Raw genomic sequence first — 16,362 nt, 5'->3', positions numbered from 1 at the left:
GCCCAAAGGTAGGGCTGGCCCTGCATTAAGGAGGAGAAGACAGAATAGCTTCCCATTGGTAGGTCCATCTGGAACCACCCTCTTATCCTATAGATACGAATAGGGAACTCATCCTCATCCTTATGTTGTCGAAAGAGCATCATCCGCACAGGGAGGGCTCAGCAGGTTCAGGGGAAACCCAAAGCTTTGCAGAAACACATATGCACACTTCAGGAAAAAACACCCTAAGGGGTGGGAAAAAACCCAAAGCAGCCCAATGAAATTCAAACTGCCTATAAATATTAACATAGCACAAGTGAGACCTGTGACAAAATGTTGCAGCATGGAGCGCTCCTGGTCAGTGAGCCAGCCATGCCATTTTTGATGGCGCTCCATTCAACTCCCCTTGTCCCTGCTCCACATTTTCCACCCTACCCCCAGACACTCAGCATTCTGTGGCCACTGAGCATGCTCGGGTCTCGCTGACCTGTTTTGGGGTTTCACCCCTCAACCCTGCTGATCCCGCTCTCTTATGTGTGGACAGTGCCAGTTTGGCTACATATGGATCGGCAAAATGTAGCGAATGACCTCACCATGAGTATATATCTATAGATGACTGCCATGCACCCACACAGCAGGCAGCTTCCCAGGGGGTGGGTGCCTTGGGGTCACCAGCTGTTCCCTCCTGGCCTGATGCTCTTGGCATGGATGGGGAACTGCTGTAGTTCAGCCTTTGAAATGCAGAAGGCTCCAGATTCAATCCTTGGCATCTCCAGGCAAGAGAATTGGGTGACAAGTGATGGGAAAGACCCCTCCCAGAGATCCTGGTGAGCTTCTTCCAGTTACAGTAGACCACACCAGGGTTAGATGAACAAACAGTCTCACCTGATATAAGGCAGCCTCCTACTGTCTTTTAGCCCACAGTTTAGGAAATTGTGTAGTAACATCCAGTGGTGTAGTGGTAAAGTCTGAAGTGCAGGAATTCCCATAGCCGTACCTCCAAGGACAGTCCAAAAATACAGGCAGCAGCAGTATACAGCACAACACCCCATTTTTTTTAGTGCTGAAAAAAACGTGCTGGAGCTCTGCTCCTCTGCAGTCCTGCTCTACTATGCTTCTGCTAACATTGGATCTATGCAGGTGCATCACTGCACAACAAAAGCCCATCACAGTCAACGTTTAGGAATTTTTAGGCTCTGCTGAAGAGGAAGGAAAAAACAACTGTCTGCCAGGGCTGCAAATGCACTGTGGACGCTGCACTGGTTGATTGTGTTTGATGGAGTTTAGGAACGAAGGATAATGCTTATCTTAAGGAACGTTTTAATATATGGAAAAAATGCCATTTCCTTTGGACGAAAGAGCATTTGCCATCTCATGGATGCACGTGTCCTTGTTGTATCCATTTATTTCCACACTCTTCAAATGAATGTTAAAATGTGTGCGCAGTTGCTACTTTGGGATTGTCTAGGTGTTTGATCAGGAGCTCGCTCTTTTCTTTTGAACTGGCATGGAGCAATTTGTACACAAGATGGCAGTGAAAGTCAGCTGCAGCCCTGCCTGCTACAAGAAAAACGGGGAATTAAAAATTTATGTACTGTTCTATACACAGGTTTCCACATTCCACTACACCAGCCTTCCCCAGAAGTTTTGGACTTCAACTCCCATCAGCCCCAGCCAGCACAAACATTGGTCAGGAAGGCTGGGAGGTGTGGTCAAAAACATCTGGAGGGTTCCAGGATGGGAAAGCTTGCACTTGGGGCAGCTCCCCCACGGGCCTCCATCCCCAATCTGGTGCCTGCCAGAAGTCTCAGACTACATCTCCCATCATTCCCAGCCAGAATGGGCACTAGCTGGGAAAGGCTGACCTACATGTATCATTTCATGGAAGTAGGTTCTGTGTAAGACACAGATGGCCAACTGGTAACTCATGGGTCATATTCACACCCTGAAGGAACTTCATTGGCTTTCTCCCCCCACCACTGCCCATTGGCCTTGCCAAGGAGACCTGGGGGAGGTCTTCACAGGAGATTTCCTGCAAGCTGGCTGTGTTTGGAGGTCATTCGGGGCACATGACATTGTGGCCATCCCACAGCCACCCTGGAGCTTTTTGCAGAAAAGCCGGATTTCCTGAGACTACTTAAAGTCTGATTCTTTTCCTCTGTGGTATAGTTGGTTCTGGGGGATGGAGGCCTGTCCAAGCTCCCCGATGAGGTCCACCTGGCGCCAACATTGTTATCTTTTCAGCGCCAGGTTAAGACCTATCTCCTTTCCCAGGCACTTAGCAGCACATGATGAGTTTGAATCAGTCCTGGATGTGTCTTTAGACTGTTTTTAGTTATATGTTGTTTGCGTATATTGTCTGTGTGAGTTTATGTTAATGGCTTTTAAACTTTGTATGTTGTATTTAATGTTTTAACTTCTGTAAACCGCTCAGAGAACTTCAGCTGTGGGATAGTATAGAGGTGATGATGATAATTTGTTGTATGCCCCAACCCCCACATTTACCTTGGGTATGTTAGCCCTGCCCAGGGGTGTTTCCATCCCTGTCTTTCCCAGCACAAACATATGTGTGTCTACTCAGAAGTAACTTCCATTGTGGTCAATGAGGCTTGTTCCTGAAATGCCCTTAAAGCTATGTGGAAGCTGCATATCTTTGATGTTTGCTTCCTTGCTTTTCAGAAGTAATTAATTTGCAACTTTGATCCTTTGCAGCATTGGGAGCTGGGGGGGGGGGAGCAACACTTCTTTCATGTTTGTCAGCTGTGAGGAAGTAGTTATTGCGAAGCTTCAATCCTTCGCATAAGGGGAGCTCTGGGGGAGGGAGAAGGCTTTCTTTAATGTTTGCTTTGTCAGCTGTAAGGAAGGATGGGGGGGGGGGAGAAAGCCTCGCACATTGGTTGATCAGCCCCTGCCAGTCTGATGACGTTCACTCAACCCCCCCCCCCAACCTGGAATTATGTTTCTGTGACGGGACTTAGAATGGTTCAGTGCACTTGTTCATGGAGCCCTGCGTGGACCAAAGCCGATTCCCTGAAAAATCCGGTAATCCTCCATTCACTTCTCTTCCTGTTGTCGTGGAGATCTCCTGCTGGCATCAGCACACAGCACCCCCGCAGGGCCCATAGCTGCTGTGAGCCCTGGGCCTCCTTTTAAAAAGTGTTACCTTTAAAGCCCTAAACAGTTTGGGGCCACCTGGCCAGGTTACCTGAAGGAACCTCTTCTCCCTTATATATTTATCCATACTCTACATGTGTCTGTGCTGTCTGTCTATATGTTAGCATGTAAATGGTTTTTACACTTTGTATAATGTATTTTCATGGTTTTTAATCTTTGTAAACCACCCAGAGAGCTTTGGCTATTGAGCAGTATAGACATACAATAAATGAAATGAAATACCCTGTCATCTTCTGAGGTCTGCTGGAGGCAAGGTGGGTGGATTCTAAGAGAGGGCCTTTTCAGTTGTGGCACCCTGGTTGTGGAATGCCCTCCCCAAAGAGGCTCGCCTAAGCACCTCCATTGTGGTCTTTTCAGCATGTGGTGAAGACCTTTTTATTCTTCCAGGTTTTTAAGTCCTTCCTTTAAAAAAAAACAAAACATGTTCGTGCTTTTAGATCCTTGCACTGCTGTTGGTTTTATTCTGTGTTTTATTTTATTTGCATAGTTTAGGGTTTTAACCTTTATTTTGTGAACCAGCCAGAGAGCCTTGGCTAGTGGGTGGTATAGAAAACCAGTCCAATAAATAATCTTAAAAGTTTTAAAAAACAATCTTTAAATATTTGCAGAATAATCTTTAAAAATGCACCCAGTGGTTGCATCTAGAAGCTGCTGTTTTAGTGTCCCACAATGCCCCAATGTATCATCACTTCTTGGCATTGTAGGAAATTAAAATAGTGGCTCCCAGCCTCCTGCCGCCAGTTAAAACCACTGCTGCCCAGCTGAAGTACATTTCACCGCAAACCTCAGGGTGGCCCTGCAGCTAGGTTTTAACCTCTCAACTCAGGAATTCACCCACAACTACATCACAGCATTTAGAAAGGGTAACTGCTCCCAAGCTAGCATGCATTTCACAGAATGCATAGCTGTGTGAAAACAGCAGCACCCACCTATATATCTGACTTTATTATTGTGAACCTGCTTCGAGCGCCACTACGGCTGAAGACAGCGGACAAATAATCAAGGTAAACAACTTTGATCAAAGCTTTGTTTGCTGGTTGTAAGGAAAAGAAGAAAATGTGCTTCATTACCCTTCTGCCTCTTGTGGGGCTCATTCAGGAAGTACATTCCATCCTCAGCTAATAACCTCATGCCATGAATGCACATATCCTCTATACTTGTGTGAGCTGGCCATCTAAAATGGGGTCAAGCTTGTGGCAGGCTGTAAAGAACCAGAGTGACACCATGTTCTTTTTTGCTTGTGATATTCAGTTTACGGTGGGTGGCTTAGTGATTGCTGGTCTGTGAGGAGCCCAAGAAGGGAGGATGGTGGCATGAAGACCTCATGTCACCTGAGCGGAAGATGAGTCTGCACTGTCTCAAAGTATATGGCTCTGCTGTCTCCAGGCAAGTTACCTCTGGTTTCAAGGTCATAAACTGCTGAAGGACAGGGAGAATGCCTACAGCTGGGTTGGTGTAAATCACACCACCTCTCCCTCCTCTCCTGAAGGGAGTGGGAAAGCACCGGAGTCAGACCTGGATTTAGTATAAATCTGGGGAGGGTTTTTCACCCCAGATCACAGATTCATAGAATAGTAGGGTTGGAAGGGGCCTATAAGACCATGCTCAATGCAGGAATCCAAGTCAAGCATCCCTGACAGATGGCTGTCCAGCCTCACCTTGAATGCCTCCAGTGTGGGAGAGCCAATTGGTTCCATTGTCGTATTGCTCTAACAGTCAGGAAGTTTTTCCTAATGTTCAGCCGGTATCTGGCTTCTTGTCACTTGAGCCCATGATTCCATGTCCTGCACTTTGGGATGATCAAGAAGAGATCCTGGCCTGCCTCTCTGTGACAACCTTTCAAGTACTTGAAGAGCGCTATCGTATCTCCCCTCAGTCTTGTTCTCATCCTGTCTCGAGGAAGAGGTTTTTCAGGTTTGGTACAGCTTATGACTGTTACAGCCAGTAAGTACTCTAGACCAGTTAGCATGCTTTTATATTGTCTGTACGTGGTTTTCCAGCTGTTTGATGTACTGTAGATCTTTTTTGTAATCCACTTGTTATTGTATCCTTCTCACATCCCTTTTCCCTCATTTGGAAATAAACTATCTGCCTCTAAGAATTGTGCTGCTATTTCCTTCTGGGTCAGTGCTGAATCCAAGATAGTTTGGGGTTGGTGGTACTAAGTATTTCTGTCTGGACTCAAGTAACTGGGGAACCGGTTTGATCTCTACTCTTAATTCCCAGGGGCAGGTCACCAGGGATTCCCTCCATTTTCAGGTGCGAGGCCAGCAAAAGGTGGTGGCAGCAGACCAAAGGTGGTTCAGGGAATCATGTAGCCCTCTGCCTTTCGTTACACAGGCCCCAGACTAATAACTGGAGAGTTCAGTAGTCTCCAAGTACACAGGAGCTGGCCACGCCCACTGTGGCAAACGCCCACTGCAAAACAGCTTTGACAGGATGGACTCTCAAGCTTCAAGGGCAGCCTCTGGTAAAGACCAAAAGCTTTAGCCACAAGCCTGACTCCTTTTCTTGCACAGATCACCTGATCGCAAACAAAGATATCCTTCTAATGGGTAGTGCTGGGAGTCTTCCATTAGGAAGCACCCCTGGTTACTCAACCCTATCTGCATGAAAGTAAGGTTAGGAACTCTTTTTGATCTCAATGTGCATCACTTTACATTTGCTTAGGCTGAAACACGTTTGTCATTTTAATGCCCATTTCCCCAGGTCAGAGTGATCCATTTGGAGCCTATTATTATTATTATTGTTGTTGTTGTTGTTGTTGCATTTATATCCCGCCTTTTTTCCTCTTGCAAGGAACCCAAGGCGGCTTACATTATCCTCCTCTCCATTGTGTCCTCACAACAACCCTGTGAGGTGGGTTGGGCTGAGAGTCTGTGACTGGCTCTTTTGCAATCCCTTTGTGTTTTAATCACCCTGGATAACATGGTGTTGTCAGCAAACTTGGCCATCTCACTGCTCATATGCACAAAGTACAAAAGACAAAATGCTCCACAAATATTTCATTTTATTTGAGAGGTCTCTCTCTCTCTTCCCTGCATTCCATAATAGGGGTCTCTCTGCTTCTCCAATGGGGCAGCTCAGAACTGGAGTCTTCAAGGATCCATTCCCAAAGAAGTCTTACATTGGTTAGGCTTAGCATAACCCACCAGCCTTGCTGCTCATCCCTGCTACAATTCCTATACCGGAAAGGAGGCTCTAGAGTTCACCCTCAAGAAAACGTGTGAATGAGACCCCACATCTCTCATGCAAGAAATTTAACATCAGGACTCAAGTGTCTTTACATCTGCATGAGATACCAAAATTTTAAAGTGACCTGGCTAAACAATATGTGGGGGAAAGAAAGGCATATAAAGGGAAGCAGCTCCAGTCACACTGGATATTCCATGTTTGGTGTGGGGTACAACAACAAATCAACATGTACAGAAGTGGGATGGGGGAGGGAGAGACTGGGAGCAAGCAGCCCACATTTTAGAAAGGAGATCATAATTATTAGGAGTATATGCTGGGATACTTGCAAAATATTTAAGAAAAAAATTCCAGGAGGCCATGAGGACTAGCAACACTCCCCTGAAAACGGGTTAATTTAGCATTGCCTACAGCACTGCAGGTAGTGCTGGGAGGGCCATTTTAAAATAAACTAACATGGGGAGGGGGCATCAGGAAATGCAGAGACAGAACCAGTGGGTGCTGAGAAAGGGATATATGGCTCTCCATGGGCTGAGAAGAATAATTAACCTAAAGCTAGTTGTACAGAAAAAACTCCAATTGGCTGAGGAGGTTCTTAACCTCACAGTTGCATATACCCACACCGATGAAGCAGAGAAAGGTTCCCCTACAGCTTGAGCTTGCTAGTAAAAAAAGATCTTGGGCATATTTTATACCATTTCTGCAGCAAGTCTAAAGGGTCCAGGCATCTGAGCCAAGCAGTGCCCACTGTGGCAACGGGTTACTTAGATCCAGAGCAGGTCTTCTGCTTCAGCAACTCCATCTGATGGAAAGAGAGTGTTGTCCTGGCTTCCAAATATGGCCAGACTAGCCACCTCTTCATCAGGTACTCCTCCCGCAAGAGAAACATGTCAAGACAGCTCCCTGGAGATCAGCCATCAGATCCTAGTGTGATGGAACAAATGAGAAAGGGGGGAAAACCTCACCAGGCAAGAGCACAGACAGCAGGGGGGAGCCTAGCTTAGCCAAAACGGTAGCTAGTCTACATACACCATTGAGAACAACTTCTCTGTTGTTGCTGCTGCTTTCTCCAGTGCTGGAAAGAACTACATCTGGGAAACACAAAAGGTGCAACTTACATAGCTTGAGAATGGCTGGATACCAAGACATGTGCATGCCAAAATGTCCCGTTTCGCCATTCAAATCTTTATTTGCAAAACGATTAAGATGTGAAATTCAACTGTGAAGTTTGTATATCAAAATCAGAGCAGTTTAGACTGCTTGGCATCCTGCTCACTTTGATTTTGGTAGGCGTCAACAGCATGAAATGTTATAAGCTGTCAACTGCCAGATCCTATGCAACATTGCCTCTTGTCCATCAAATGTGGTGTTGGGTACAAACGCTATTGCATGTCAGCTATCAAACACAGTCAGATATGAAATGGTATTGCATGTTAGCTCTCAAATGCTGTTAAAATAGCAATTGTCAGATAAAACCACCACAAGACAGCAAAGACAGATAATCAGGTATTCTGAGAGTTATCTGGAGAAAATTCAACATAAAAAATCAGACAGGAGGAGAAAAATCTACTGGGAACAAGACCATCTGAGCTGGCCAAGTCACTTTCCTTTTCCAGGGTACAAGTTTTCAGCCTCAGGCAACAATCCTAGACACACTTTCCAAGAAGTGAGTCCCATTAAACTCAGTGACTTACTTCTGTGAACACATGCATACAGGCTGACAGCTATGCATGTGGAGACATGCATAGCTGTCAGCCTGCAATCCTATACTCGCTTTCCTGGGAGTAAGTCCAACTGAACACAGTGGGATTTAGCTTCTGAGGATCGCTCTGTAAAAGTTTAAGGATGGTTCTAATGTTTAAACGTGCGCTGATGGGAGGTCACTGGCCAGCCAAACCCGCAATGGAAATTAACACCAGGAGAACATATACATGGGGGCCTTGAAGGACTGACGTGAGCATGACGAGATCCCCAAAGGGAGATCAGCATCCCTGCAACTTGTGATAGATAGTGATCACAGGCTGCTTTGGAAGCCAATCTTGGCTGGAAAATGAGTTATACAAATAATTAAAAAAATAAATAATTCATATGCACATAAATAAATGGCAGTGGGTATTTCTGAAAAACTGTTCAAAAGTTTGGTCCCTTTAATGGTTCCGGCACCATTTAGAAAGGGCAAAACTGAGGGTGGAGGAGGAGAAAGAAGGTGCAACTGTCTCTTTCGTCCACCCCCAGTTTAAACCTCATATGGTCCTGCCTAAGGAGGATGGAAATCTCTGGCTGCTTTCTGGTATGGAAAAAAAAAGCAATTTCAACAAATGATAATGAAATGCATGGCTGCTCCCCCCCTCCTTTTTGCACAATGTAAAATTTATCCAAGGGCAGATCACTGCACTTCGCTGTAAATGTTGTCCCTTTCCCTGAAACAGAGATTGCTTGAGAACAGGGAGCTGTTTCCCCCACCCCTCCCCAGAAGGAACCCTTTCTGTAAAAATCCAGAGATCTTCTTGGCTCTGCCCCCCAAAGTGCAAGTAGCAATAACTTTCTGTGGGTGGACAGACACACCCCAGGAAGGGGAAGAACAAGTCCCATTTTTGGGATGTTCACATAGCGGCTGGACTCGATGGTCTTATAGGCCCCTTCCAACCCTACTATTCTATGATCTGCCTCCCTCTACCTGGCACTGCCCAGATGTGTGGACAACTCTGATCATCCTCAGCCAGCATGGCCCTTAATGGGAGTTGTAGTCCAATGCATTTGGAGGGCAGCAGGTTAAGGAAGGCCAACAGATGATAACATATGCCCCTTCTGCTATTGATTAGGACAGTGTGTTCTCTGCACCAAATTAAGAAAAACAGCAACATTGTGCCAAGATATTAACTGAAATTCCACCACAAGACAACTCTGCAGAATTAAGCAAACTTGTATGATTCCATTAATCTTACATAACATATTTTGCAGAGTTTGTGTTTTGCTGTCATGGGTACTACATTCCCACGCCCCCCTCCTCCCCAAGCCATTGGAAGGCCCCTGCGATCTCACTGTCAAGCATGCAATCCTGCGGCGACTTCTAAAAGGAAGTGGAGATTATTGGCAAACCAAACTGGGTGGCCTACATTTGCTTCTGCAGGATTGCAGTGAATGCGACAGGGCTTCTAAGCAGAAGCAAGTATAAGTCCTGGTGTCGTTGGTCGTTTGGGTACAATAATGACCAACAGGTAACTGGTTCACTCCCTGAGGAGGGTGAGACTGATATAGCATGGAGGGACTACAAAAGTGCAGGCCAGGGAGAGGGTGTCAGTAAAGTAGGCATAAAAACATGGGTTAGCAGAAGGATCCCACCTCTTTTTAACTTTGGGGAGGGTCTGTAATTCAGTGGCGGCAACCACGTTTTGTATGCAAAGAGGTCCCAGCTTCCATTCCCGGCATCTCCAGGTAGGGAAAGACCGCCAAGGCCGAAACTCTGGAGATCTGCTGCCAGTGCCAACCCACCTTCCCCAACATGGCGCCCTCCACCAGATGCTTTGGACTACAACTCTCATCACCCCAACCATTGGCCACGCTGGCTGGGGCTGATGGGAATTGGAGTCCAAAACATTGGGAGGGCACCAGGTTGGGGGAAGGCTGGTTGTAAAAAGCACTAGATGGGCCATTGGTTTGATTTCATGTAAGGCAGCTGGCTGCCTGCTGTTGCTGCCGTGAAGACAACAGATGTGGGATCCAGGCACTGAAGGTTGTACCAATGGAACTGGCTGGTGGTCTGCCTTCAGGGGGATGGGGAGGTCTCCTTCCTCAGCACAGCCTTCCATAAAACAAAGGTCTAAGAGTGCAATCCTATGGATATTTAGACAGCAAAAAATCCTACAATTCCCAGCATTCCCCAGCCAGCCATGCTGGCTGGGGAATGCTGGGAGTTGTAGGGCTTTTTCCTGTCTAAACATGCATAGGATTGCGCCCTAAAGTAGAGACAGGCCACATGTGGCCCTCCAGATGTTTTTGCCTACGACTCCCATCAGCTCTAACTAGCATAGTCAACAGTGAGGGATCATGGGAGTTGTCAGATCCTTTGTCCATCTAGCCCACCTGTGTCTGTTCTGACTGGCAGCAGCTCTCCAGCCTCTCAGGCTGAGGGAGTTCTTGGCCATCATCTGCTTGCCTTAGCCTTCCCCAGCATGACGTACTGGCCTACCACCCCCAGCCCTCCAATTTGGGGGCCATCGCTACATCTTGTGGTAGCAAATTCCACCGTGCAACTCTGCTCTGTGCACCAGGGGGGAAGCAGGGTAGCCTGATTCTTGTTGGTTGGAGATATTAGTTAGTTAGTTAACAATATTCGTAGGCTGCTCCATATCTAAAACAGATTTTGGAGCGGTGAACACAAAAGATAAAACAGTAAACAAATAAAAAGATTAAAACACATTAAAAAATACGCTTAAAAAAAAAAAAGCAGAATGCCAATGGAAACCGTGACTGGTCAGTTAAGGAATGCCTCCTGGAACAGTGCTGTTTTCAGGAGGTGCCAGAAACAATACAGTGTTGGTGCCTGCCTGACCTCCAGGGGCAGGGAGTTCCAAAGAAAGGGGGCCACCACACTGAAGGCTCTTCTCCTGGTGGACTCCAATTGGGCCATAGCAGGTCCATGTGGAACCACCAGATGTTGGAGGTAGAACTTGGGGCCTTCTGCATGCAAAGCAGGTGCTCTGCTACCAAGCTAGGGTCCCTCTCTAAGGCCGGCATTACCATCCCACTCTGAGCAGCTCCAGAGGACATAGTAATGCTGAGCATGGCGAGAGGCTGCTGCCAGTCAACCATCACAGGTGCCAAGTGGGGTAAGTTCTTCAGCAACTACTGGGTGGCTCCCAGCTGTCTCCATCTGCCCTTTCTGCCAGGGCTTTCAAGTCCATCACCACCAGGAGAGAGTCAGGCAGCAGAAGTCTGGGACCCCACATGCTGCTCATTTCGGGCTCTTAGCTCAAGCTCTTCCGAACCAAGTAACGCTGCAGAAGAAAGACGCCCAACAGCACGAGACCTGGAGAAAATCAAGCTCCCACAAGCTTTAATCAAGAACTGGGGATCACAAGCCTTCACCCCAGATGGTGTTACAGCAATTCAGCTAGTCTCCCTCCCGCTTTCCTCCCCCGAGAAGGAAGGTTCCAGCACCGCAAAAGTTACACAGCAACACGAGAGAGGCACTGCAAGAAACACACAGAATTCATTCCTGAGCTGGTGGAAGGAAAGGGCAACCAACAAGAGAATTCACCTGCATTCACTCTGCTCAGCATGTGTGAGCTTCTGGACTGGGAGGAGGAGGAGGAGGAGGAGAAGGAGAAAGCTGGTAAAAATATCACTTCTCTGGGTTTTCAGACTGCCAGTTTCTACAGTTGGCACATCTGCCAGGTGGTGAACAAGGAACTGGCTATTTCTCACTGGTAGCATACAAACAGTGGTATAGTGGTAAATTCTGAAGTGCAGATGCTCATCATGATAGTGCCCATACCAATGCCCCCAAGGAGGGTCCAAAAATGCAGGTGTTGATCCATACCTATATGTGTGCGTGTGTATTATATGTGCGTGCATGGAGTAACTCACCTCAAAACAATGTATTGTTTCTAGAGAAATCCACCCTCCTCCCAGCGAGTATTGCAGCTAAGCTCAGAGAGAACAATGAACTCTGAAGGGGGTGGCAGATGATCCCTGCTAATCAAAAAGTCCTGGCACTTTGACCCTGTGAGCCCTGGCTCCACTACACCACTGCACACCAACGCAAAGGGCTTGCGGCTGGTGCCGTGCTTCTGCCATCCCAGCTTCAGACCTGCCAGTTGTCTGGAAGCAAATGTGCCACTAAGTGGCTTACTAAGGAAAACTAGAGCAGCTGCTGTGAACGCGTGACTCAAATGGACACTGCGTCTCCTCTGGCGATCCAGTACTGACCCCCAGTCCCAGTAGCAGCCCGGTCTGCTCAAACAAATAGCACGGCTGTTACTGGGAGGGGCAGGGACCCCTTCTGCTTTTGGAAGACTCTGAGAAGAAGGGCTCAAGGCAGGGGCCCACATGTGTCAATTTGTCTTATGGGGAGGGACCCAAGCTTGGGGGGCAGAGCACCTGCTTTGCATGCAGAAGGTCCCAGGTTCAATCCCCAGCATCTCCTATTAAAAAGGATGAGGTCACAGGCGATGAGAAAGACCCCTGCTCAAGACCCCAGATGGAGAAATAGTCTGCTAGAAAGGCAGCTGTCTATGGTAAGAGCCAGACATTATTTTTGGTCCTCATCAACTCCCTCCGTTGAGTTCTGTGCCCTGAGAGAAGCAGGGTCTTCCCCCATTTAAACAGGTTGTTGAAGCTTTTATTTACTCCAGGGGAGTTTAACCTAATTTCACATGACAGGTTTTATTTGAACTAAATGACGTTTATTTCTCTTCCTTGCCTCGTAGTCTGTGTCTACTTTTAAATCATTGCTTGAATGCTCAGTTTATTCCAACACCATGTTGATTGGGTAGTAAGTCCCACTGTGTTCAATGGGGCTTACTCCAGTTTAAGGTAGCAATCCAATGGCCTCTAGACAGCATTGGGGGGGGGGGCTTAGGATCCAGTGGATCTCCTCCTCCAAGGCCAGAGATAGAGCGCTGACCATGGAGGACGAGATCTGACTACAGATCTCACCACCACCCCAGCCCCTGTCTTTTTGGTGGGCAGGGAGAGGCAAGGCCATGGATCCGCTGTATCCAAAGGCCTCTCAGCTCCTGTCCCTGTTGCCAGCAGGGAGGGACAGTTAGACAGGCTCAGAGGCCCATCTAGTGTAAAAAGCTATTTTGGAGGATGGAGAGGCAAAAATAGCCTCTGTTGCTTCTCCTGCCCTGCTCTGACATTGGAGCCCTCCATCCTTTGAGTGTCCAGCACAGAGGATTGTGGCTCAGGAGTCCTAATCCCACTTCCTGGCCTGTGAACAAGCTCTCATGGCAGCTTACAAAATTATGGTCAATGAGGTGATGATCATATTGGGTACATCATCTTGGGTATTTTGCAGCAAAAGCGACTAATAAGCTGCATAAATAATAATATTTGAAGGGGGAAGGGTGAGGGCAGGAAGATTTCTTCACGAGTCAGGAGGCACACGGAGCTAGATGAGAGAGCACTCAAACTACCTCCTACTATGCATAGGGAAAGAGGGCTCAGTATGTGTGTTATCAAGTTCCTGTAATCAAGTTCCCATCAATGTAAAAAGGTGTGGTGGTGGTGGTGGTGGTGGTGAAGACATGAAATGGACTAAAATCAGTTTAGGCAGGGAAACCTGCTGTTGGACTCCAACTCCCGTCATCCACAACTATCCCCCTGGCAGGGGATGATGGGGATTAGAGTCCAACACCACCTGGTGGAGGGCCGCAGATCTCCCATCCCCTGATTTAGGGCATAATTATCCCCCATGCCACATTTTAGCAAAGGAGGTCGCAATCCACCACTTTCCTCCTAAAGCTGCCGTTCCTCAACTGAACAAGTTCGGCAACCAAGAGGGAGAGACGCTTCCATCCTCGCGCAGAGAAGCAAAGCTGGCTGGGAATAGAATTCAGGAGTCGCCATGGTGACTCTACAGCTTCTTATTTTCAAGCACTTACTTTCTCAGCCCCGCCACAGGGAAACCATATAGGCCAAGCGGTAGGGAAGAGGCCTCGTCTGGGAGCAGAATATGCGACGCGATGACGCCCTCACAGGCCTCAAAGCCTGGCGGCGTATTACACTCATCAGGGCTCGTAAGGTTTTGCCACCAAGAGCCAGAGAGAGCTGGAGAGGAAAGCATTCACACACCCCAGCCAAGCAGGAGCTGCTGCCTGCCTTTCTCTATCTGTTGCTTATTTCCCCTCGTGCCCCAGTTTTCCCCTCCCTCCCCATCTCTTTTGTCTTAGCAGCTGTTTATTATTTCATTTTTAGCCCTCAAGGAACCCAAGGCGGCTTAAATGGTCGTCCTCCTCTCCATTTTATCCTCACAAGAATCCTGTGGGGTAGGTTAGGTTGAGAGTCAGTGACTGGCCCAAGGTCACCTTCATGGCTGAGTGGGGACTAGAACCTGGATCTCCTGAGTCCCAGTCCAACACTCTAATCACTATACCATACTGGCTATACAGGCAGGCAGGCAGGCAGGCCAAAAAGGCAGCCAATGGCTCCCCCTCCACCAAGTGCACAACCTGACCCCACCAGCTTTCTCATATCTTTAGGGGCAAAAACCTTCAGGATTCTCATAAGGTAGAGCTGCCATTATGTGAGGAATGTAAAATGCAGCCATGCCCCCAGGCAACAAAGGGAGCCCAGACGGGCTCTGGTCAGCTCTGAATGGCTTGTCTCCATTCCTCATCCTTGCCATAGGGAAGGCCCTTCCTTTCAAAAGCAAACAGAACTGGCTGTTTTGCACATTCCCATTCCATGCGCGCGCGCATAAACACACACAGACACACAAGCACACACACACAGTCGAAAAGTTCACAGTATTTGGTTCAAAGCAGTCCCGGTCCTTCATCCATCCCTCCACTCAGAACAAGACAGCAGAGGAAGAGAGAAGAATGAGTTAAGTTGAATCCCCCAGAGTCAGGGCCAGCTTATGCATTCAGCAGAAAGAAGGGATAAAGATTTCTCTGGTGTGTGTGTCTAAAATATAAATATATATCCCCCTGCAGATAGAAGACTAGCATGTGAGGGAGTTCAGGCTAGCCTTCCCTCAAGACACGCTATTCTTCTATGTGCAGGGAGAAGCATTCAAATAGCATGACCTTTTGATCCTACTGAATGTATAAAAACTGGTCCATAGCCTTTCCTGGCTCTGAAAAAAGAACACCACTAGGAAGCAGACTGAAGAAAAAGGTTATAGGTTTTTCCTTGTTCCAGAGACAGCCCATTACTTCCCGCTGCTTCTTTTCACACACAGCTACACCTACTGCTGGTTCTCCTCTCTGATGGCAGGCAGCATGCAAGGGAGATACAAAAAAAAATGGGGGAGATGGGAATGGGGACAGGATGTTAGAGACAACATAAAAACACCACAATGCTCCTTTAAAACATACCCAATGCACTCATCTCTCTCTCTCTTTTCTGGAGGGGGGAGCATAGAAAGCCTCCCACGCTCCAGGTAGGAGGAAAGTTCACCTTGGCTAAGGTTAGCATTTGGGTTAATGGGGGCAGAGGAGGAATGTGCATAACTGGGCTAGGGCAAAATTGTAAGCTTAACTTTAGAGCCAAGGACGGGGATTTATTAATTTATTTGTTACATTTATATCCCACCTTTCCTCCAAGGACCTCCCCTCTCTATTTTAACCTCACAACAAACCTGTGAGGTAGGTTAGCCTGAGAATCAGTGACTGGCCTAAAGTCACCCAAGTGAGCTTCACAGGGCCGAGTAGGGGCTAGAACCTGGATCTCCCAAGTCCCAGTCCAACACGCTAACCACTATGCCACACTGTGTTGAGTGATGACCAGAGAGGAGAGTAATGGATCAAGTTAGTTAGAGATACGAAGGTTAGAGGCGGAGTGGGATGAGATGGGGGTGATCCCAAAAGGACAACGCTTCTGCCTCTGTCAACAACTCTGAAGCAGAATAAGGGTAGTCCTCCCCATCACAGCAACGCTGATGGGGGGGGGGGGAATGGCACCTGTAGAATACCTGCCTCCCACAGTTCTGAAAAAATGACAGAAGCCCCATTCCTTTCAGAATATAGTCGACCTAGGGTTAAACCAGGTGTACGGACACCTGGGGATCTCCGGATGGGGTTGGACTATACCTCCCATCACCCCTGACTATTGGCCATGCCAGGTGGAGCTGTTGGGACTTGGAGACCAACAACATCTGGCGGGCCACAGATGTCCTACCCATGAGATAAGCCATTCGGTTAGTGGGCCTGACTGGCATGCTACCAGCAGGAAGCAGCCACTGCCTGGCTGATGTCACCCCACACTGGCAGCGCACGCTTGTTCTTAACAACACCAGCCAAACAAACCCCTTTTGAGATGCACATGCGATTACGGACTTAGGACACA

General features: G+C 47.7%; 1 protein-coding gene across 3 annotated transcripts in view; it reads right to left on the bottom strand.

The window, feature by feature from the left end:
• Positions 1-6,144: 6,144 nt before the first annotated feature.
• Positions 6,145-16,362, bottom strand: part of CD164L2 (CD164 molecule like 2) — a 47,868-nt gene continuing 37,650 nt past the window's right edge. For 2 of the 3 annotated variants that reach the window (XM_084815753.1, XM_084815754.1), the window contains exon 6: positions 6,145-7,269. In XM_084815753.1, coding sequence (XP_084671879.1) covers positions 7,263-7,269 — 7 coding nt within the window. In that variant the 3' untranslated portion in view covers positions 6,145-7,262. Of the gene's footprint in view, positions 7,270-11,373; positions 15,282-16,362 lie in introns of those variants that run through there. The other variant, XM_084815752.1, reaches the window with a different exon arrangement.

The sequence above is a fragment of the Heloderma suspectum genome, chromosome 10, assembly GCF_057233095.1.
Source record: "Heloderma suspectum isolate Gila_16-S chromosome 10, 16-S_ref, whole genome shotgun sequence".
Taxonomy (NCBI): domain Eukaryota; kingdom Metazoa; phylum Chordata; class Lepidosauria; order Squamata; family Helodermatidae; genus Heloderma; species Heloderma suspectum.
This window is presented reverse-complemented; position numbering and strand designations above follow the sequence as displayed.